The following is a 23,070-nucleotide window of genomic DNA, read 5'->3' as shown; positions in this document are numbered from 1 at the left end:
AATTTTCGAAAAATCATTAGATCAGCGGTAATGATGCAAATGCTCATGTATTGACTTGAGAGGGAAAAAAAAATAAGGCGGAAATACCCGGATGTGCTGTTCTAGCGCCCCTTCCCCCTCCGCTCCGCCGAGCCTCCCTCCCTCCTTTCCTCTCTTTTCTCTCTCCACCACCGACTCAACCCACTGCCTCTTCCCCCTCCGCTGCGGACCCGACGTTACCGAAGCCACTGCAGCGAATCCGTCATCCGTCGACCGAAAAGCCCGAGGAGAAGAAAATCCCCGCGACTTCCTCGCGCAGAAAAAAGCAACCGTCGGCGACCCCTTCAGTTCCGCGAGACTCCGCGCAAGGCGAAGACGAGCCCGGCGACAGGATGGTAAGGATCCCCCTCCGCAGCCCTCGCCAAAACCGCTGCGAACGTGCCCGAGACGGCGGACGTCGCCGATCCGGGCGCGCGTCGGATCGATCGGGCGTCGTTTCTCGCGCCGCGACGGGCTGGAAACGCGCTCGCGGTGTCGTGATCGAAGCCGTTGTTGATAAAAACACAGCCGTGGCTCACGGCGTGGCCCACGTTCGGGGGCTGGCAGGCTGCTCCGCGCGCCGTGAACGGAAAAACGCGACGCCGTCGTATGGATTCATGCGTTAACGGCGTTTTCCGAGCGAGCGGGGATCAAATGTAATGGCGCGGCGGGGAAAGAGAAACGCTGTGTGGCGGCTAACGTTAGCCGCTGCTCGATCGATGCGGCTGTCAAGCCGATCTAGAGCTGGTTTGCGCGGAAAATAGATCCGTTGACAGCTCGCATCGACCGGTCGGTTCTCCGGAAAAGCCTGACTTTGCTCGGGCGTTAACTATAAGATGGGGTTTATTGAATTTGGGGAGCTTTTCTATCCCCTCGGGTCATTTTAAACACGACAGTCGGTTTGAAACGACGAACTGTAAAGTTTTGAGCTCGCTAGAGGGGTCTGCCCAGACTTTTCAACTTCCCCTGCGCGATAAATTAATCGTGAGTGTGAAAAATAATGGAAACCGTGTGATCTGATGTTAGTTTAAACCGTTGTGCGAAACGCTGCTGTCACTAGGCGTCTTAGATTGCTGTTTAATAACAATATTTGCTTATGATGTGAGGCTGATATGCCAGTTGTGGGTTTAGAGGTTTATATCTGAAAATGCTGTTGATGAGCCATGCCTGTGATGTTTGGTGTGTGTCTCGGTCGTGTTGATTCAGTTCGGTCCATATCTGAAATCATACAGCTGAAAAATGAGCAATCCACAGTTATGAAAGCCTGCAAATATCCTTTAGCTCTTTAAAGTCGTATTAGTGCAACCAATATTATACTTAGCGCCAAAGTAAGGTTTGAATGGATTCATGCCATATGAGATAAAAGAGATGGGGGGGGGAAGAGAGATTTTTGATATCCCAACTATGAATGATTTGATATGGATCTCATAGGAACAAGAAATGCAACCCGTTTTTTGGGTCTCCATACAAAAACAATGCAAATAACTGTTACAGGCGTTCGATTTAACCTCAATTCACACTGAACCGCTATCATCAGCGAGGTTGCCGATGCGATGCAGAATATATGTATAATTAATGATGGCAAACAAGAGGGATGCGGTAATATTTTGGAACTGGCGCTAGTTGGAATTGGCACGTTGCGTTTAATCAGCGAGAAAATCTCGGCCTGCGTATCTACGTATCAATGCAGACGAGCCTATGAGGAGGCACTCGACGCGCTCGGTTCAAAAGGATAGAAAAGTATGCATACTTGGGATGCACAGCATAGCATTACGTGCTCCCAGGGCTCCCCAGACCTAGATTTAGCCTGGTCTACCGAGACCGCGCGCGTATATTGCGTTTTGATTTATATACTCAGTCGAAAGGTTCAGTCAAAATCACGAAACCACGTATCAAAAGAGCAGGATATGTAGAAATCGTAGTCTAATTTAATGCAAAGGCAATAAAACGAGGTATAATGTGCGTTATATTTTGCTTAAATGAAAGCATGAAATTCAGAAGGTGCATTTCGATTCAAATAGGAGCTAAAATCTCTCTTTAACAAATAAAATGCGTGTTTTGTAGCATGCATTTAGTAAATAGATTTTCCCTTTATGCTGACTTTTGCCATGCTCAATTAAAAAAAAAGAAAAAAAGTATGCTAAATTATGCACATGAACATCTGTTACCCAAATGTTTATAGATGCAGGCCTGATATGCTGCCCTAGATGCGTTTACGTGGCTGATTCCTCCACCTCTCGCTTAGCTTTGAGGCGTCTTTCCTCGCCTGTCGACTCGCTCGTGCTCGAGACCGTATAACCAGATGAAGTAATCCTAAACCCTCAATCCACTTTAAGTTAATTTGCTGTCTCTCTATCGCTAAAGTCAAAATAGCACAGGGCGCTCAACCTTAGCTAACCCTACTAGCTGTGGCACAAACGCTGTCCTGTTTGCAGTGCAGCGAGCGTTCAGACTCATTTTAGAGGGAGGGCTGTGTTTGATACAGTACCTCAGAGACGTCTGAGAACGGCGTTCCACCACGCGGTGACTCGAGCGACCCGTCTCACGCCAGTTTAATCCACTTCCACGCACGCTTACACGCACAACTGTGCTACACGCTTTTTAGTGCGCTTGAAAGGAACTCCACTTCGTTAGCTGTGAAACCTGCGTGATAATAGAGAGCTCTAGATCTTCTGGAAGTCGCTCTAGAAACGTCTCGGTACAGTGATGTCCCGGTTCGTCTGTCCCGCTCTCTAGGTTAGGTTGCTTTCTGCCTGCGAGTCGTGACAGGCCTTCGACTTGAAACAACTTGATTTTTGCCTGGGATGTCACACCTATAGACTCTTTTTTTTTTTTTTTTTTTTTTTTTTTTTTCCCCTTGTGAAACCTAGCCCTCGGCTCGTCCGATTCCAGTTCATTTTAAAATGAAAACGTACGCTGTGTTATTTTGTTCCCCTTTAGTGAGATCACAATGCGATTTTTAAGCATTTTATGTTTGCCAAGGCTGTATTTATTTGATTTAAAAAAATACGGTAAAAGTATTTCAAACAAATTAATCATTTTTTCCTGTGTGTTTTCAGCATCATTACTCCAGTGTCACACAATCTCCCAGAAATCATTGCATGCAGTTTAATATTTTTGTGAAAACCATGACACTTTTTTTTTTAGGATTCTTTGATGAATAGAAAGTGAGTTATTTAAAATAGAATCTTTATTAACACTATAAATGTCTACGGTCACTTGTGTCCGATTAATTTCAAAACTTACTTAGAATAAAGCCAATCATCTAGCGTTAGATTGAGGGCAGAGTTGCATCGCTAATAGAGAGAATGATTTTAGCTCTTTCTCTACTTTTCTTCTTTCTATCGTGGCGTATTCTCTTCTCTCTCTCTCGGTCTCCTGCTATTTCTGCGTGTCCCAGTGTGCTGAAACTGGATGATGATGATTGGGCGGCCTGATTTCTTTCCTAGCTCATTGCAGTGTGTATTTCCACCCTAATGTATAAAGGAATGCCTGGGTGATATGACTCTGTTACGTGTCAGTCGCTAGAGATTTTGCTAGAAATAATTTTACGTTTATAACGAGATCAGTACATTGGGTATAGCCATGTGAAATTGTTTATCCTAAGATTTTCAACAACGATGCTGAAAATGTAGCTTTGCGTTACAGCAATAAATTATATTAGAACAAAAAAAGTGTGTGTATGTGTATATATATATATATATATATATATATATATATATATATATATATATATACATATATACATATATACATATATGTGTGTGTGTGTATGTGTAATGTTTTTAGAACTAATATTTTCCAGTACTCTGTTTTGATTGTATTTTTGATCAAATAAATGCAGCCTCGATGAGCAGAAGAGACTTTCAAAAACATTAAGACATCTGAACAATCTCAAACTTTGAGTCAGCACAACCAGTAACCACACTTCGCTCTAGATTTTGGTGAGTTAAGTCAGTCGAGTCATCAATTAAGGATGTTGCCATTTCCCTTTTAGTGCGATTGCTGACACGATAATCGGCCGCGTAGTGTGCATGTGCTTTCACTTTTTACATCTACAATACACACACATCCTCAGAGACTGATGGCCTCTTCCACAGCGCTGCGAACTCGCTCCTCAGATCTGATTAGCTAATTAACTAAGACACATTAAGAGCTGTAGTTGAGACTGTAGTTGACCCCTTCGCCTTGTGACTCTGGCGATAGCGGTGCGTCACGAAGAGAGAACATGCAAAGATGTACTAAATGGCCTTTTACAGGCAAGTAAACCGTGGCTTATAATGGCAGTATGCTTGGTTTAGGACGCTTTGAGGCATTGATTATGTCGTTAGAAGTGAAAGTATCCCAGTCACCCCTCTTTGGATATTGTTGCTGTGTGTCTGTCAGGCTTCACAGAACTTGTAGGTCTGATGGGTAACGTTTTATGTGCATCGTCCCGCTGATTCAGACTCTCGTTCTCTCTCTACAGGGAAATGAGGCGAGTTATCCCTTGGAGATGTGCTCACACTGTAAGTATTTTGGGCTGTTGCCCAATTGTTTTTTTGTTTTTTTTTTCTACTTTCTTAATTTTATATATATTTATATATATATATTCTTATATAGTATTATAAAAAGTTCTTGTTTTCATATTTAATATATTTGATCTTTAGCAAAATAATATCGTAATATTTTAGTTTTTGTTTTTATATATGTCCGTTTATTTATTTTTTATTATTATTTCACTTTTAGTTGCAGTCATTTTAGTACTTCAACTAAATTTAAATTATTAACTGTGATAGGTTTATTTAATTGTATCATTTTTAATGTTTTGGCTTTTTTTTATGTGCATGTTCAGTTTTTTGTTACCTGTAATTGTTTTTACTTTGCATAGTATTTATTTGTGTAAATTGGGTTTGTGCATAGTTTATGCTGGTTAAGCCAAATCCCGTGCTAGATTATTTTTGGCTGAGCACTGGCTCTGAAACGCCGCTCGTTCAACATCAACAATATTGAAAACGGTGATTATATAATTATCGATCTATGAATTATGTAGGCAAAGATGCAGTTTGTACAGTGTGCCGAAAGCGCGTGCAGCTCAAGCGACGCTTCCGTTTTTGTATTATCAGTTTTTGTGACCTGTGGTTTAGTCACTTGCATCTAGCTCTTCAGAGTAAGCGGCCGGTGTAGTGTGGTCCAGTCCTTTTAAACACCTGTTCCTGCTGCTCTGGGATCCTCTGGAGATCAAGATGTGAGGCAGAGGGCATCCCCCGGATCAGTGGGGCTCTCCGGGTCTGGAGCAGGGCCAGCGCTAGTGCAAGCAGACTAGACAGGGTGGCGGTCTGTAGAAATGAGGGCTATAAATGCCTCAGGCTGGTAAAGGTTAGTCTCGGGGCTGCAGGAAGAGCCTGTTTTATTTTTAGAGTTGGTGGGAGTGAGTAGAAGAACACGAGGTGATAATCCATTTTTAATAGATTTCGTTTTTACGTATTTTTCTGCTCTGCTTCAGACATTGTAAGTACCGACAAACACATTTTTTTTTAACCGTCTCTTTAAAAAAATGCTTTCTGGTGTATCTGTTACTACATATCCTTTCCACAGACATTATTAAAAATATTAAAAAATTACATAAATTTATAGAAAGACTTTTAGTCTTCAAAATTTGTTTAATTGTAAAATGTACTATCAGTTTTATTCAGAGTATTTTTTTTCCCGCTGTATGCGAACATTATAATCTTTCACATCGAGCCTCTGGGTACAAGCATAGGGTTCCCTTAACAATGTTGCCATGGCAACTTCACTGGCACAGGTTTCCAAGACCACAGAGGGAAGACCACTGAAATAAAACGAGTCTTGCTCGCGTTTCTCAGCGAAGGAAAAGCTAGATGTATTGTTCTGTGAATAAGAGGACGGACTAACCTGACGAATCCAGCGGTTGGTTCGTCCTCATTCAACCGATCGGTGATGAAAGCGGTTGGAGGTTATAGGTCAAGGTGAAAGATTAATTGCATCATTCCCGAGAGATCTCGCTTCAGAACGAGGAGACGGCAGTAATTAATTTAGCAGGACTGTAACGGGGCGATAACAAATGTGCTGCTGTGAAACTGAGCCACCTGTTGGTCAGATGGGTGCTTAGCAACCGCAAGGACATCATAAGGCCTCTCTGGTTAGACACCGTGGTAACAGGACACACATGACATCCTCCCAAATCATTTTTGTGGATAAAATGCATCTGGGCGAAGTCAAACACAGACTGTTTATGTGAAACGCAAGAGATAAGAGTGTGCGATCTGTATAATTAAAAACATTTTTTATTTTATATATATATATATATATATATATATATATATATATATATATATATATATATATATATATTGCACTTTCTCTAATTCCCAAGTTATGAGTGCATTGTCTTTGAAAGTCTAATCAGCTGTCAGTTGAGCTTCACTTCTTTATTTCACCTGATCCCAAACACTTTATTTAAAGGGGCGTTTACGTAAGACACGCTCTTATGTTTAAACACATCTAGAAAGAGCAGAATGGCCACATAGTCAAATCACCACAAAACGGCGCTACACGTGATGTTGCCACATTTTTCGAAAGCATCGCGAGCACGTACACCACTGCTCTTCATCTGCAAAGTCGGCCGTCCTTGTTGCTAGGGGGCTTTTCTGAGAGGCCCTTATCGGCCCTGACAGCGGGCCACCGCGGATCAGCCCGACTGCTATAAATATTCCCCTCTGTCTCTCCCGTCTTAACGTTGTTCGAATACCGTGGTTCAGTGATGCAACCGCCCCTGCCGAAGCCCTAGGGGTCGGGGCGGATGGCATGAAACTTTTAGCTGTCGTTTTTATTCTCCTGTTGCCCTTGAAGGCATTTTTAGCTAATGTAAATAAGAGCGTCAGTATGTGGACCGTGACACTGGCATGCTTTGTCCTGACGTCTCGGGGAGCGACAGATGCGTGGTGGTGTAATAAAGTCACCTGGTTTAATGACACACATTGGCGCTAGCTGTATCAGGGTTAATCCATGGCATATTTATAGATATGAAGAATAAGCGGTTACATCATCTGCTTTAGGGTAAGTGTCCACAAACTCAAAATAGCACAGCGGAAATCAGCGTATGTCTTTTTACCTCTCTTTTATCTGAAAGAATTATTGGATGCACAGCGGCAGTAAGGCAGAGCTCATCTGCTTGCTTTTCATTCAGACAGTTTGAGTCATTTTGAGTATTGTGCTATTATACTTAAATCCTACTTAAATATCTTTGAAAAAACTGAAATTGTCACCCTTTCACTTTCATGCTCTGTATGCTTTTTTTCTGAATTTCTGATTATGCAATAGTTTTTTTAAATCTGTTGTATCAGGGACATTTAAATTATTTACATTGTTACTGTTATTTATTAAATGTTGCTATTATTATTATTTAAAATGGCTGTTTTATTTGATGTTTGTTCATGTAAAGAAAGATAACTTAAAATGAAATAAATAGTTTTTGTAGTATACCGCCATTCAGTGATTTGAACATGAGTCATTAAAAATTTAGCAAACCAGATGTTTCACTGATTTAATATTATCAAAATTAGTATTTTTTTTTTATTTTGAAAAAATCAATGACAGAAATTTCATTTTTGGGTCAATCGATACACTTGACCTCAATACTCGTGTCAGCATTTCAATAGTTTTTTCCTTTAAAGCGTCTCTGTCAGTTGAGCAGAGTGACTTCTTAGTTGGCTTCGAGGAACCGAAGAGCTACAAAGGTTGAGAATCGCTGCTCTCGGCCACAGATTGTGATTTGGATTTTAATTCGATTAACTGCACAGTGCTAACGGCAAACAGCCTGGCAGCCGATTACTGGAGGTGTGTACCACGTGGCTTTGTGAATGAGATTAGGCCATTTAGCAGTCCACGAAGCACAACGGCAAGCTGTAGTTGAACGGCAGCCCTCGGAGGGATGACCATGACTGCCAGGCAGGAGAAACTGGGTAAGGTCTATTCTGGGATGGGTACTGACTTTCTGATGGCAGCCGAAGATGAATAGATTGTGTGTGTGTGTGTGTGTGTGAGAGAGCGAGCCTTGGATGTGGAATAGTGCATCCATGCGTGTATGTGCTTGAAGAGTTGGGCAGTCTTTGAAGGCATATTAGATTGACGTCTTGAAGATGAATGAAAGGTTGTAGCCGAGGACAATCGAAGAGAACGAGAAAGGGATGCGTAGTTTGGGTGTTGTGTTAAAATGACTTGCTCTCACTGTTTTCTTCATCTCTCTTTCTCTCTATTTCAGTTGACGCTGATGAGATTAAAAGACTAGGGAAGCGGTTTAAGAAACTCGACCTGGATAACTCGGGTTCTCTCAGCGTGGAGGAGTTTATGTCTCTACCCGAGTTGCAGCAGAATCCGCTGGTGCAGCGAGTCATCGATATATTCGACACAGACGGAAACGGAGAAGTGGACTTTAAAGGTTTATTTCTGTTCATTCCAGTTGATGTTGTGTAGCACGCGTTGCTCATCGCCATGATGTTTTTGGTCTCGTGTCCCTTGCATATTTTTATGCATCGATAACCGCCCTCATGCGAGTCAAAGGCCTAAGATCTTTTAATTTCTAGCTCAGGGTTCCTCAAATCTTGCCTGGGGGAGTTTAGCTCCAACCCTGAGAAAACTCAGCTACCTGTGATTTTCTGATTTAGCATGTTTTAGGTGTGTATGATTAGGGTCAGAGCTAAACTCTGCAGGAAAGTGATCTCGAGGTCCAGATTTGAGAATCCCTGGGTCGGAAAGCTCTCAGATTCCATCAAAAATAACCTCATTTGCTTTCCAAAGATAACCGAAGGTCTTCCAGGTTTGGAGCGACATGAGGGTGCGTAATCAATGACAGAAATTTCATTTTTGGGTCAATCGATACACTTGACCTCAATACTCGTGTCAGCATTTCAATAGTTTTTTCCTTTAAAGCGTCTCTGTCAGTTGAGCAGAGTGACTTCTTTTGTTCGAGGGACTGAAGCCTAGCTTAATGCAAAGGCCCGAAAAACCAATCACAGTGTACTTTTCATTTGAAAACATGAGATGCAGTGGGATAGGGAAAAACCGCTAAAGTGATGAGACCTGTTGAACTTGCATCATTTTTACCCTGCTTTCTAAACACGAGTGTAACGGGTATAGATAGTCCCTATAGAAAATGCAATAAACATGCATGATGTGTGAATGGTTTTGGTTTCAACATCAAGATCTAAATAAAGCACGTCTGATGTACAGCTGAAATTCGAACGTGGATTTTTATTTGAAGTCTGACAAATATTCAAAAGTAAATCTTTTTTGGACCGCCCTACTCTCTTCTTGAGTTCAGAGTTCACGTAACTTGGTCCAGTTAAAGGTGGAGAGGGTGGACAGTTTCTCCATTCATCATCCCATTTTCATTTTTTTTATTCTCTTGCAGAGTTCATTGAAGGCGTCTCTCAGTTCAGCGTCAAGGGCGACAAGGAGCAGAAGCTCCGCTGTGAGTCTCTTTCCATCTTGAATTTTCTCAACGCTTTCCTCTAGTCCGAACCAAAATAAACAGGAAAACTTTGCTTGTTTCTGCAGTTGCGTTCAGGATTTATGACATGGATAAGGATGGCTACATATCCAACGGCGAGCTGTTCCAGGTGCTGAAGATGATGGTAGGGAATAACCTGAAGGACACCCAGCTGCAGCAGATCGTCGACAAAACCATCATCAACGCAGACAAGGACGGGGACGGGAGGATATCTTTCGAGGAGTTCTGCGCTGTGAGTCACTTCATCTTGGCTCTTTTTTTTAATGTTGGCATACTAGAAGCAAACACTCTAGAAGCTGGTTTAATGACATCTTGTCGTAGCTTATATACATTGTGTGCACATCTTGGTCACTGTCTTTGGCCGAGACTGGATTGAAGTAGTATTTCTGGATGCCAAGATTGTGCTGCATCTCAAAGTATTGTTTATTACTGGTTTCAGAGTTTGTACTGAAATCTCAAATCTATACATTTTGTTTTATATTTGTATTTTATTGTTATGAACACTTTTACCCCTATTATGGGTTATATAAAGTTCATATTTTGGTTTTGAGAGTCCCAAACAAGAGGTTGACATCCATGCATGGTCAAAAAACACTTTACGTTTTCTTATTTTTCATTATTTTTACCTCATTTGTTTAATTGTTCCCAAACCATTTAAGGATTCATTTTTCCAAACCCCTCCAGTGATTGGTCGATTTCACTTAAAGCGGGGTTTAAACATTTAACGCTCCAAAAGTGGCAAAACGAGCTGGCCTTTTTCCTTCAGAATAATGTAAAAAGAAACACGAGTGGGTGGCGACGCACCGATGTTTCATTTCGATGTCAGGATTAAACATCTTGGGACTCAATCATACAGCGTCGACTCTTTTGAGGGACACTAGCTTTATACACGGTGCGCTTTCAGATTAAAAAATTTAGCGAGATTGTTTTCTTTCACTTAAGAGATGTCGTAAACACTGCATGAAAGATCATTTTCACGATAGGGTCGTTGCGTACTGTTATCTTTTCTCTGGAAAGAAATGCGCTGACGTTATTTCCCGTCTCCCTTCTCTTCCGCAGGTGGTTGGTGGCTTAGACATTCACAAAAAGATGGTGGTGGACGTGTGAAGAGACGCAACAGGCCCTTCACTGAACACCCTCTTTTCACTTCTCCATTTCTGAGAATCAGCTCCAGATGTTCTGCTAACACGCTCTCTCTATCTCTATCTCTCTCTCGCTCTCTCTCTCTGTCTGTCGATCTCTTTCAATGGAAGTATTTCTCTGAATGATGCCTCTGTTCCCCGTCTGTACTCCCTGAGCCTTGTGACGCCTGCCATCCTAAGTGTTATAGAGCATGAGATTCTTCTGTCCACGTTCTTGGGTATTTAAGGACAGTCAGAGAGACGATTTCTCTGTCGATTACCGAGCGATTCAGTGCGGTGGAGAAGGAAGAAAGGAGGGTGTGTGTGTGTGTGTACGTGTGTGCCTGTATGCATGTGTGTACGTTCTTTAACTTTTTTTTGATGGAGGGGTTTTTTTTGTATTTATTTTGGTCCTGTCTTTTTTTTTTTAAAGATGATCTAGGTCTACAGGGAATACGTGTACGTGAGCGATAAACACACGACTTGACACTTGATTTCAGCGCGACACGCTTCGAGCATGAAGTGCCAATCCAGACATATACGTGGGATTTAACAATAGCTGAATACCGAAACCGCTAACCGATGTTCTTCATGTCACGGGGAGATTAAAAAAAGAAAAAAAAAAAAAAAAAGTCATCGTCGAGCTTATTGTTTTTTTGTTTCCACCTAATATCTGCTTCAGATCTGACGCGAAATCCCATTCGAATTTTCTACGAGAATGTGTGCGTGTATGTAAAAGTGTGCCGTGTTAATATTGTCAGGGAGTTCATCTGCCGTCTTGCTTTCTGATATACAGTAGACTAGGATTAAAAAAACAAATATATTTGAAGTTGTGCACATATATACACGTATGGTTTACTTTTGAGGGGTCGGGTGGGGAGGGACGATCAGATCACACCACATGTTACTGTAGGATGGGACGGTGCCATCAGTAAAATTTCTCAACTTTTTTTTGTGTGTGTGTGTTGTGGATTTAGTACCATTTTACCACGGCAAACAAGTTTTTGATTTACCTCTCGACAATGTAGGACACAGTGCATATTGTGGCAAACTGAATCCACAATAACACCCGATTTGAATATTTGTTTGTGGAAATACAAGGTTAATTTTTTTTTCCAACTTGACTGCAGGCAGCATTGTAAAGACCTTAGTAGCTCATATTTGTATATTAGGGACTGAAGGACTGATTGTGTGTTTTGGTTTTTTTTTTTTTTTTTTTTTTTCTAAGCTTTAATCGAGTTGGTTCGCAGCATGTTACCCGAGAGTGATCGTCGAAGTAGACTAAGCAGACCTTGACTGACCGATCAGTTTCTCTTTTTTCCTTCGTCATTTCAAAGATTCAGTTCAAAAAAAAAAAAAAAAAGAGGAGAGACCAAACCAGACGCTTTCAACGCGGACGAATAAACTCGAAGCGTTCGGCCACTCCGCTATTTCGCTTTTAAATGTGATTCTCCCGCGCAAACCGGCGTTTTTCCCGCCAGCTGCTGCACGGTGACGGCGCTTAAACATGTCTCTCCCGAAGGCCGCTGAGGTCTTGTGATGTGCTTGCATGATACGGGAGGGTTTCTCTCTCTTTCTTTTCTTTCTGTTGTGCATGTAGATCAGATTTTTATTTTATTTTTTATTTTCTTGGGGGAAGGGGGTTCTCTTGTTTACATATGAATCGTACTATTGAGATATTATTATACTCTGAATGACAGTTATATAAATATATGGACGTTGCCAAACTTTTGGTAAATGTTTAAATATGAAAATTATTTTAAAGCGAGTTTCTTCACTACATTTATCCATACATATTATTATTATTTATTATTAAAAAAAAAAAATGCGAGTTTTTTGGATTGGTGTCCGTCGCTCCCAGCGATTTTATTTTCTCTCTTTAAAAAAAAAAAAAAAGAGAGGGAGTTATGTTTCATTTTTCTCCTTTTCCGTTCATGGTTTGGTTGAGTCGTTTTGTACAGAATGTATGTTTGTTGCTTTCGGTTGTTTTGTATTTCTTTAGCTGGGGATCAGGCGGCCATCCGAGTAACTTCCGCTGCGAGAGCCGCGGGGTTTTTGGACAAAAGGAAACGTACAAGTGAATGAAAAAACGTTTCGCTTTTAGGTTTGAACGTTTTGTTTCTTTCTTCATTTCTCTGCATGCTGCGTCATATGCTGTGGGAACCATTTAAAAAAAATGTCATTCATGAAAACGAGAAATAAAATATTTGAGACTTGTACGACTGTTTGTCCTCTTTCACCGCAACATGCCACATATAACACTAGACATCTTTTCAGTGCCAGCTGTGGCCTACATAGTTTTAATGAATAAAATAAGTTGTTTATGACAAGAAATTCAGCGTTAGCGATGCATTTTATGAATTCGGTGGCGTTAATTTTTTTCTAAGTCACATTAACTTAGTTTGAATTGTTACATTCTCGTGTTTTCCTTATATCTATACTGAGTAGTGAAATGAAGCCTTCACCAGAGCTTATTTCTAAACGTTTTCTATGTTAAACACGAGCGCGTTTATTAGTGCAGCTGTAATACTAGCTGTTCTCCACTAGGTGTCAGTAATGCACAACATATTGAGTCGAAGTGAGAAAGTCTATGGTTAAAAGCCAACTCTTAAATCATCGTTTCGCATATATTAGGAAGAGAAAACATAATTCATTGCATCTTTCTGAGAAGTTTAGATATCAGACTTAGATATGGACCTAATCAGATTAAAATTCAGCAGATATTTACATGAATCTGAGAGATAAGGATTACTTAGAATCCAAAGTTATGCACTTACCAGTAAGATATTACAAGCCGGTCAAACTATAGTTACTTTTTTTTTTTTAAAGAGATTACATTTTCACAAAATAACAAATTATAATTTACAGATTTTTTTTTAATTTTTCATCTTTTGAACGTTCCTTCCCGAGACGGCCTAACACTTCCAAACGTTCATGTTTTTGTGGACAGGCAGAAATCAGACACCTAGCTGCCAGGTGGCTGTAATTACACAAAAATAGGAAGCCACTCTTAAAACACTTCTTAAAATGAAATGCCTTTCGAAACAGCATCGGTTACTGATATGCAATATTTGAATTAGCAGCCAGTGGGTTATTGAACCGTACTTAAACACATGAAAATGCACGAAATTTCGCTTTATTTTTAAACGCTTTCATGATTTCAAACCGCGCGATTTAAAACGAACTCATTAACCCCCAGCAGATGCAATTCATTTTCTTTCTCTTTGTATTGCTTGCTAAAAATATTAACTCCCGTTTAAATGTATGCGATCAAAATGAAAACTAAAAATACATTTTTTGTCAGGTGATTTGTAATTGGTTTTTATTCAACATGCTGCCTAACCCGATTAAGGTCTGTGCCATTTAAGACCGCAACTAGCTAAAAAGTGCACCTATGAGGTTTCCAAACAAACATTGAAATGTTATTAGTAATAATGCTTAAAAATATGACCCACACGGCCTAATAATCCCAATCCCGTTTAAACCAAAGGGTGCATTTACGAGATATTTTCCGACACGTCTTTTTTTTTTTTCCTCGCAGAAACCGAGTCCAGTACAGGATCTTTCTGCAGGAGAGATTCAAGACCGGCCGTATCAGTCAGCATCGGGTGAAGCACAACAGACAAATTAGAACATCTATCAATTACACACACACACACACACACACACACACACTGCTATTTCCCACACACATGCACAGACACCAGAAGACATTGATCCACTTCCAGAATCCGTGCCCCGGTAGGACAATAGCCCTGGCCTCGCAGGTTGGCTTTTCTCAGGCCCGGTGTCTGGGACAGCGAGGGATATTTTGTATCGGTGTCCGTACTGATTGGGAAGGAGAATAATTGATGAAAGTGAGAGAATCGGAGTAAAGCGGAGCGGAGAGCGGGTTCAGCTGGAGTTCAGGTGTATTCTCGGGTGACTTTATTTCTGCGCACAGGCTGCTGATAAGCATGTTTATCGAGCAGACAAAAGGACAGTGAGGATACTGTTGCTTCAGTTTAAAGCTGCTCTCCGTCTCCATGTGCCGGCGGCGGGACGCCAGACGGACTCAACAAAACGGGACGCACCGGTTCCCACTCGTTTAAACAATATATCTCCATTTTTTAAGATGTTTACGATTTAAACTGATTAGCTAAGAAACCACTTAGATTGTGATTTTGACGCTTTAAAATTAACTCCGATTCGCAGACAAATCAGACACTGCTATGGCTTTTCATGTTAATTCTGAGAAAGAAGGTTTAGCCAGCTGAATGAAAAAAATGCATGATGATGATAATAATGTCCATAAGCTTAACAAGCCCAGAAAATGCACTAATAATTGGGTAAAAATAAATGCAAAACCACACAGAAACTATTTCAGATAGCAAAAATATGAAAGGTCAGTAAATTAATAATTTTATCTTTTGCACCGAAATGCATATTTCATGGGCTCCAAAGATGTGTATGGCATTTATATTTTTTTCCATTACTAACAGTAAATATTTAGATAATGTTAAGCATGAAATTACTTGTGAAATGTTATGAAACAAAGGTTATATGAATAAATAAAAAATCTGTTTTTATGAAATGTAATTTATATTTATATATAAAAATCAAAATCTATATATCTATATATATATATATATATATATATCTATATATATATATATATATATATATATATATATATATATATATATATATATATATATATATATATATATATATATATATATATAAAAATATATATCTATATATATATATATATATATATATATAAAAATCTAAATCTATATATACAAAAAATAAAAATCTATATATCTATATATATAAAAAAATCTAAATATATAAGAAAATCTAAATATATATATATATATATATATATATATATATATATATATATATATATATATATATATATATATAAAAAATCTAAATATATGTTCACTTAAGAAAAAATTTAATTAAAATCAAAAATTTAAAAACAATTTATTTAAAATTATTTACCTATAAAGTCAAAAACAAAATTATATGAACTGTTAGTATTTAAAACAAATTAAAAGACAATTAAAAATCAATGCCCCCAAAAAAACTATTTTTCTGGCGAATGAATTTCCATGACTTTCCTTGTTAAAATAGATTACACTCACAAAAAAATATTTTTCAGTTTAAAAAACATTTTAGACTATAGACTTTAATGATTACCATTACTTTTCCCGGGCCTGAAAATCACATATCCATCATCATTTCCAGGTTTAGTAAGCTGATGATCAAACACAACCTGCCTAAAAAATGTGACAAGCCACCAAACTGGTATAAAAGGGTGTATTTTTCATCTTTAACGACGGCCGCGTCGCCCTAATGAGTGTACTTGCTAGCGGTTAACGAAGCATAGAGGCGGACCTTTGACTCCAGATATGTAATCCTCAGGTCAGCCCCATATCAAAACACACACTAATCTCTGCATGTACGACATCAGGCTCACCGGAGCGCCCCATTCATGCTGTCCTCATCAGAGTTCAGACAACACACGGTCCAGGTAAGTGCCTGGACGCTCGGCTGCTCGGGTGAAACCGCATCCCCGGCCCGCGGGGGCTTTTCATAGTTCTGTGCTCTAGCTACAGTTACACACCGGCAGCCTGATAACAAGACTCGACTTTCAGGAGCGCTCATGTGTGCCGCAGGTGTCCGAGGACAGCGAGCGAATGACGAGAAACAGACCCACGCTGGAGCCTCGCGCAACATTACATAGTCCAGACAACAGATTTGGGGAAATTCAGTGTAACATTGCTTGCTCCGCAATGGACCTTCTGAAGTGAATGGGTGCCGTCAGAGTCCAAACAGCTGATAAAAACATCACCAGTCAATTCAATATTTGCTTGTAAGCGGTGCTTGATTCGTGCATATTTCTCTTCTGATTTAGATTTGAAGTGATTTTAAAGTAAAAATTTCTCAATAGATTTGTTTCATTTCGCTTTGCGTGGATTAAAGCAATGTTTTCAATCAGCCTCACTCTGACGGCACCCATTCACTGCAGAGGATCCACTGGTGAGCAGGCGATGCAAAGATACATTTCTGTTCTGCTAAAGAAACAAAGCCATCTACGTCTTGAGTGACCTGAAGGGGAGGAAACCTTCAGCCGGTTGTCTTGTTTTGGGTGAACTATATCTTTGAGCATGTGCTTGCCGGTCAGTCTGAGAACAAAAGCAGTGTAGCAACAAAACACTGTATGGGTCAAAACTATTCATTTTTCCTTAAATGACAAAAATATGTAGTGTATTAAGAAAAGATTGTGAAGGCCCATTTTCTACCATAAATATACCAAAACCTAATTTTTGGTTAGTAATACGCATTGGCAAGTACTTAAATGTGATTTTCTCAATATTTTGATTTTTTTTGCACCCCCAAAATATAGTTGTATATTAGATATCTTAAACCGTACGTCGGTGGATACCTTATTTATTGAAGTTTATTGACATTGTTCAGAAATTGGCCTTTATGACTGCACTGTAAAAAATTACTGTGATTTTATAAGAAAAGAAAAACTGAAAATGCTACAATAAAAACCTGTTAAATGGTTAACCGTAAACTCCTTGTATTTCAAATTATGTTTGAATTTGATATTTCTTTACCAGTTATGGTTATTAGGGTTGTATGTTACGTCTGACGTTGTTAAATTAACGTTTATTGCATATTTTAGGTTTATTTAATGAGCCTCACCATGAATGGCACCGAGCACCTTCTAATAAATATATATGTTATTGTTGAAAAAGTGCTCGTTCAGAAGGGCTTTGGTTCATCATGTGACCTTCTCATCACCTGCATTTGGTGGTTAAGCGCATTTCAAAAGGTACAAAACACATTTCAGTACTTTAATAGGTTGTATATTAACATTACATCAGTTCATGAAATTACTGTATTTAATGTAAATATAACTTGAAAGCGTAAAAAACCAAATTTTTTTTACGGTAGACTTCCGGCATTCACACCTGCCAGTTTTCCACTGTAAATAGGATTTTTTTTTTCATCTATTTAGGTAGTTTTGAGCTCCAGGGTCACAAATAACAACATAAAGATGTTTAAAAGAAGAACCAGACAAAAGATCAATACAAATCTATGTTAATTGCATCTATAACCTTTCCACTTTTTATGACTTTGAATGAGTCAGTATGGTCATATGACTTATTATTATTATTATTATTATTATTGCCTTAATAACAATCAACAACTCAATAAATACTATACATTACTCACTTTAATATTCTGGGCTGCCTCTTTTAAATTCATGAAAAAGGAAAGTTTGTAAAATTTCTTCTACATCATTATAAATGAACAAGAGTGATTTACATGAAGTAACGTGAACATTGCGTTTGTTAAAAGAACTGAAGGGAAATATTTATTATACAATTTACATAAAATTTGCATAAAAGTGACCGAGGCGAAAGGCGGCAGCTATTCCTGATTTTTAGTCAAGGCATCTGCCGTTTGCCAGAACGAGTATTGATGTAGGATCTGCTCCGATGCCCAAACAGGCATAATACTGAGCATTGGCTTTTTTTTTTTTCATGCATACAAACGACCCTAAAAACAACAGCAAGAAAGCATTGTTCCTAAAGAGTTTTGGTCGACAAAAAAGCGCCACGAAGCGTAGCGCTCCCATCACCGTCCGTAAAATCCGCAAAGATTTGTTGCTTGTGATAGGAATATTTATCATCTTTATATACACACACACACACACACGCACGCGTGTACCTCTCGGTAACAGAGGCTCAGACAGGAGCTCTGAGGTTCTGATTGGCCAGCATCCGGAGTCTCCGCCTCTCCATGGCCTGCTGCTTCTTCCTCTCGATCTCAGCATCACTGCACCTCACGGCTCCAGAGTTACACACGTCTACACAAACACAGTCAGGCAATGAAGAACTTTCATTTGGATATTAAATGAATATAATGCCACGGTCTAGGTTTGGGGGGTAAATATTAGTTATTTACCAGACGTGTATTTGACATTATTCACTACGATTATGTAAAATAGTGTTAATTACTATTGATTATATAAGGATGCATGCAAATGAAAATGCATGATTGCTAATTTAGTGAAAAGCACTATTCTTGATGGTTTTTAAATGTTTTATTCACAGCATTTTACTTGGACTTTTTGAATATAGGTTGAATATAGTTATTAAAATATTATAATAATAATATAAACTAATATTGTACAAAAAAATAAAGATCAAATAGCCCTACACAGCACAGTAATAAAGGACAGAGCATGTGATGTTGACTGTACCTTTGGCGATGACCAGCTTGGAGTCACCGTGAGGCTTTTTGAACCGATGACTGTCTGCTGTTCTCACGTCCGATTGGAGGACGGCCAGCACGCCCCTCTCGTGACCCTGCCGTGCGGAGGGAACAGAGCAGGTCCCCCGTCCCGCCACAGAGGAGCTTCTCACCTGTTCGAATTTACACGCTCCATTACTTGAGGGGCCAGAGGGTCTCGTCGCGCCACGTGCCGCGTTAGAGCCGAGTCCCGCAGGCCCAGAGTCCACCGCGGGAGCCTCCTGGCCGAACGGAGACACTGAAGTGTTTGCACGGCACGTGGAGACGCTAGCAAACACCGTCTGCCTGCTGGCCGCTTTGTTTTGTAGTGCTTTTGCGGCTGGCGTTTCAGCCGTCTCCTCGAGATCGTCACACGCCTCACAAAACAGATCATCGTCCTCCGCTCCGTCGTCCCAGATGTCATCGGATGCAAAAAGAGAGTCCAGGTCTTCATCTAAAGCTTCACTAAAGCCATCTTTGGCCGCGACCGCATTCTCTCCTTGTTGTTTAACGCCTCCAGAGCTTGGATTCTGATGCATGCTGGGAGCATTCGCGCGAGGTGGTTTATTAGTACCGAGGCCGGTGGATGGCAGCTTCTCCTCGCTGTCTGGATGGAAATGAGGCGTCGATAAAACAGAATTGAGCTCAGATGAGTTTAGATTAACCCGAAGCTGTTGTACTTGCATCTTGCGCTGATTCTGTTTGCCTTGGAAGCAACTTGCAGGAACCGGCAAAGCCTTACTCGTCGGAAAAACCCGATTCGCGCCATTATTTTCCATGTGATCTCCAATTCCTGGCAACCCTCCAAAGGGCTTTACCTGTATTCTCGAATCCTGCTGAAAACCTTGCTCACTTTTTGCCTGCCGGCCTTGAAACGTGCCACTTTTAGCGTCTTGCTTTTTGTTGGTGACTGCGCCGAAAGCGTTTAGTTTCTCACGAGTTTGTTTTTGCGTCGAACTGTACTGCGGCGCGGCAAACAGGTCGGGGTTTTGCGTCATCTCCAGAAGCAACGAGTCATCGAGCAAACCGTCACTGTTCCAGTCGTCATCAAAATCATCAGCCTTGTCGACCGGTTTGCTTCCGCGGTTTTCTGACGCGACCGACCCAGAACCTTTTTGTGAAGCGCTGGCTTTCGCGATGCAGAGACTTCTCTCGGGAACTTCCTGAGTGCGACAATCAGACGCCTGGCTGAGACGCCCGCTGAGCCGCTGGGTCGGTCCGTCGAACAGGAAATCGAGATCATCGTCCATCTCCTGATGAAGTCCTCTTTCATCGACGGGCTTCTCGTTGGGTTTTAAAGCGGGTTCTCTGTGGGCTGCTGTGAAGCTGTCATCACGTGGCGGCTCTCGTTCCTTAGACTGTTTCGAACCCGGTGCATCCGAGCTCCGTTCTTGAGCTTCATCTTGCCTCATGTTGAAGTCAAACTGCTTCGCCAGCCGCATAAGATCTTCCACGGTGCTCTGTCTGCAACATACACAGCAGCAGACGTTAAACACGGAGACTAAATATGCATAATATTGCTTATATCTTTTATACCTATTGTTCTGTACCATACAGCATTAATGCGTAACAACTTTGCACATTTCTGCATTAATATAGTATTTATAATAATGCAAAGCCGTTTGTGGAGCGGCAGCGATGCCAGAACGATCATTAATTACAAATAATTAGACCCTTTAGATCCAACAAGTTTCAAATAAAGGGTAAATAATACAAAGATAATTATTTGAATACGATATATAAAAATATTTATTCTATAGATAATGCAAAAGCATCAACACATAACTATTTAATATATAAGAATTTTTTGTTAGAGCAAGATTAATTAAATTATACACAGTTACTATGATATAAAATGATTAATAACTGTACATATGGTCCATGCAAAAGTTATTATACCACATTTTTATATATTATATATATATATATATATATATATATATATATATATATATATATATATATATATAATAAATAAAAAATAAAAAAAAATATAATAATGCTATAATAATGAACAAACTGCAATAATTAAGAGAAAATGTATATTTCCCAAAATTTGTGTCTGGAAAATATTAGATACTAAAGCACTCTTAGACACACAAGTGTAAAAATGCATTTTGTTTATCGTTATGTTTATCTTAGTTCCTTATTGCCGTCTATGCACTTACATGCTTTGCACACTACGTTTAGTTCATTTAAAAACACCTCATTATTTTGCATCCGTTTCGTTCATTCGCTAGATTGTGATTACACGGGTGCTTATAATTACATACATAATGAAATAAGAAATGGCATCCAAACACCAATTTTCATCCAAATTTGAATCTAATTGTACGGCGAGGCGTCTAAAGACTCCTTTACTTTATGGATATGGTCTTGACTTTGGGTTGCTGTACTTCTGGTGTGCAGGGAATGGCACTGTCCCCAATCCACTGCAGTAAAGATGAATCCGCTTCCAGTCTTCCGTTCTAAAAAACAAACACGTCACAATACGGCATCTGACTGTAACACTCGAACACCAGCAGCTTATGTTCCTCGAGCAAACCTTTGGGGCGATTCGATTGGCAATGTCCGATATGTCCACCGCTCTGACAGTCGCAGCTCTCCTCTGCCCACGGCCTGAAAATAAACACATTTCGGTCTTTCTTTGACACCGCAGGTTTAAAGAAGAGCGGCACGAGTCCGAGACGCATGCATACCACGCCGGACGGGCGACGGAGAGGTCGTGTCCCATATGATGTCTTGATGAAAGTCTGGATCGCTGCTGGGCGAGTCGTCCGGCACCGGTCTCCTGAACTGGCCTCTCGCCGGACGTGTAGGGGTTTTGAACTCTGCTACAAAAGAGCGTGCAGTTAAAAGCATCAGCTTTAACACAGAAACATGGCTGAAGTCACTGTGCCGATATCAAACAATACACTGCATGGTTCAAAATTATGAATTTTTCGTTCGTGCCAAAATCTATTATTAGGATGTTGAGTGAAGATCACGTTCAAGACAGATATATGGTAAACGTCGTAGCTTAAATACATCAAAACGTAATTTGTGATCAGTGATATGCACCGCTTAGGACTTTTCTTAAATGTAAACACGTTGCATTTGCAACCAAATGCTCCACATTAAAGCAATGCAACGTTACAAATAGAAGTCGGAGCTTTCAGATTAGTCGTGACTGACTCAGACGCGACAGAAAAGCCAGAGGCACGTTTCTGTTAGTGATTTTTCGCTTGATTTGTTACCTGTCTGTCCGGGGGTCAGCGGCGCCGCTTTAGGGCTGCGTCTCAGTCTGTTTACCTTCGACTTCATCTGCGTCAGTTTGTCGATTTCATTTCGCTCGACTTGCCCCTGTCTGCCTCTGCCCTCCATGCTGTCGGGTTAGTTAATATATCGCCGAACTGGCGTTATGTTATGCGCGCTTTCCGCTGCCATCGTGAGCCCGGATTAGTACGGTTTGTTCAAAGATTGCGCCAAATACGCAGTTCCTCCCAGGATTCATTGCGGAAGCGTGCTCGAGGGCGTCAGGTGTGCGCAGAGGGACGCATACGAGCAACGCTGCGCTAACGGCAAATAATGAATTGAGAGAATAAAACAGTGAAAACAATACAGCTATGCGATAACGTGATTTACAATATAGCTTAGAGTGCATTGCATACGTCTAAATTAACGTAAAAACGTCAAATAATAAGTTACTCAAGTAATGAACCAATGCACGCAGCGTGTCCCAGTGGTTTTCGCGGGAATGGGATTTATTTATTAGACACAATGCAAATAAAAGCATTGAAATGCATAATTATAATAATAATGTGAATACATTTTCTGCCAAGAATGTCAAAATTCACATTTAAAGTCACATTTATTGTTGTTTCTGTGAATGAAATCAACTCATTTTAATAATATTTTCTTTTTTGTTTGAGCAGGTTTCGCGAAAGGCTCAGACAAATCCTCGAAAGCTTGGGTTGAAAGTGGTTTCTGTGTGAGCAGAACTGAGCCATTTTTAAAATAGGTTTAGCAACTTAGATGCCCCTTCATCGGCATCTTTCTGAAATAATCATTCACTAACTTCTTGGACAAACTATTGATTTTAATACACGGTGTGACAAGCAACATTTAGTGAGCAAGCTT

At 40.1% G+C, this 23,070-nt stretch overlaps 2 protein-coding genes across 3 annotated transcripts; one reads left to right on the top strand and one right to left on the bottom strand.

Annotated features, from left to right (window-relative positions):
* The first annotated feature begins 72 nt into the window (after positions 1 to 72).
* ppp3r1b (protein phosphatase 3 (formerly 2B), regulatory s1ubunit B, alpha isoform, b) lies at positions 73 to 12,869 on the top strand. The gene is made up of 6 exons (XM_043239774.1): positions 73 to 374; positions 4,487 to 4,526; positions 8,282 to 8,458; positions 9,431 to 9,490; positions 9,577 to 9,761; positions 10,589 to 12,869. Exons 1-6 carry the CDS (start codon positions 372 to 374, stop codon positions 10,634 to 10,636), a joined length of 513 nt encoding a protein of 170 aa, XP_043095709.1. The 5' UTR covers positions 73 to 371; the 3' UTR covers positions 10,637 to 12,869.
* Positions 12,870 to 17,872: 5,003 nt separating this feature from the next.
* etaa1a (ETAA1 activator of ATR kinase a) lies at positions 17,873 to 22,449 on the bottom strand. 2 transcript variants are annotated; one of them, XM_043238629.1, is made up of 6 exons: positions 22,188 to 22,449; positions 21,651 to 21,782; positions 21,497 to 21,570; positions 21,313 to 21,419; positions 18,923 to 20,415; positions 17,873 to 18,526 (listed from the first exon to the last, which is right to left on the bottom strand). In XM_043238629.1, exons 1-6 carry the CDS (start codon positions 22,312 to 22,314, stop codon positions 18,405 to 18,407), a joined length of 2,055 nt encoding a protein of 684 aa, XP_043094564.1. In that variant the 5' UTR covers positions 22,315 to 22,449; the 3' UTR covers positions 17,873 to 18,404. The 2 variants fall into 2 exon arrangements, with proteins under 2 accessions (XP_043094564.1, XP_043094479.1); XM_043238544.1 differs by having other exon boundaries at positions 21,651 to 21,785; positions 22,188 to 22,448.
* Positions 22,450 to 23,070: the final 621 nt, after the last annotated feature.

The sequence above is a fragment of the Puntigrus tetrazona genome, chromosome 1, assembly GCF_018831695.1.
Source record: "Puntigrus tetrazona isolate hp1 chromosome 1, ASM1883169v1, whole genome shotgun sequence".
Lineage (NCBI taxonomy): Eukaryota > Metazoa > Chordata > Actinopteri > Cypriniformes > Cyprinidae > Puntigrus > Puntigrus tetrazona.
This window is presented reverse-complemented; position numbering and strand designations above follow the sequence as displayed.

Excerpts from the sequence above, each read along its gene's own strand:
- ppp3r1b (XM_043239774.1), top strand. Across the intron at positions 9,491-9,576 it reads CAAGGAGCAGAAGCTCCGCT|TTGCGTTCAGGATTTATGAC; the intron begins GTGAGTCTCTTT and ends TTGTTTCTGCAG. Across the intron at positions 9,762-10,588 it reads CTTTCGAGGAGTTCTGCGCT|GTGGTTGGTGGCTTAGACAT; the intron begins GTGAGTCACTTC and ends TCTCTTCCGCAG.
- etaa1a (XM_043238544.1), bottom strand. The coding sequence starts at position 22,314 with ATGGAGGGCAGAGGCAGACAGGGGCAAGTCGAGCGAAATGAAATCGAC. Across the intron at positions 21,786-22,187 it reads GCTGACCCCCGGACAGACAG|CAGAGTTCAAAACCCCTACA; the intron begins GTAACAAATCAA and ends GCTCTTTTGTAG. Across the intron at positions 21,571-21,650 it reads TCCGTCGCCCGTCCGGCGTG|GCCGTGGGCAGAGGAGAGCT; the intron begins GTATGCATGCGT and ends GTTTATTTTCAG.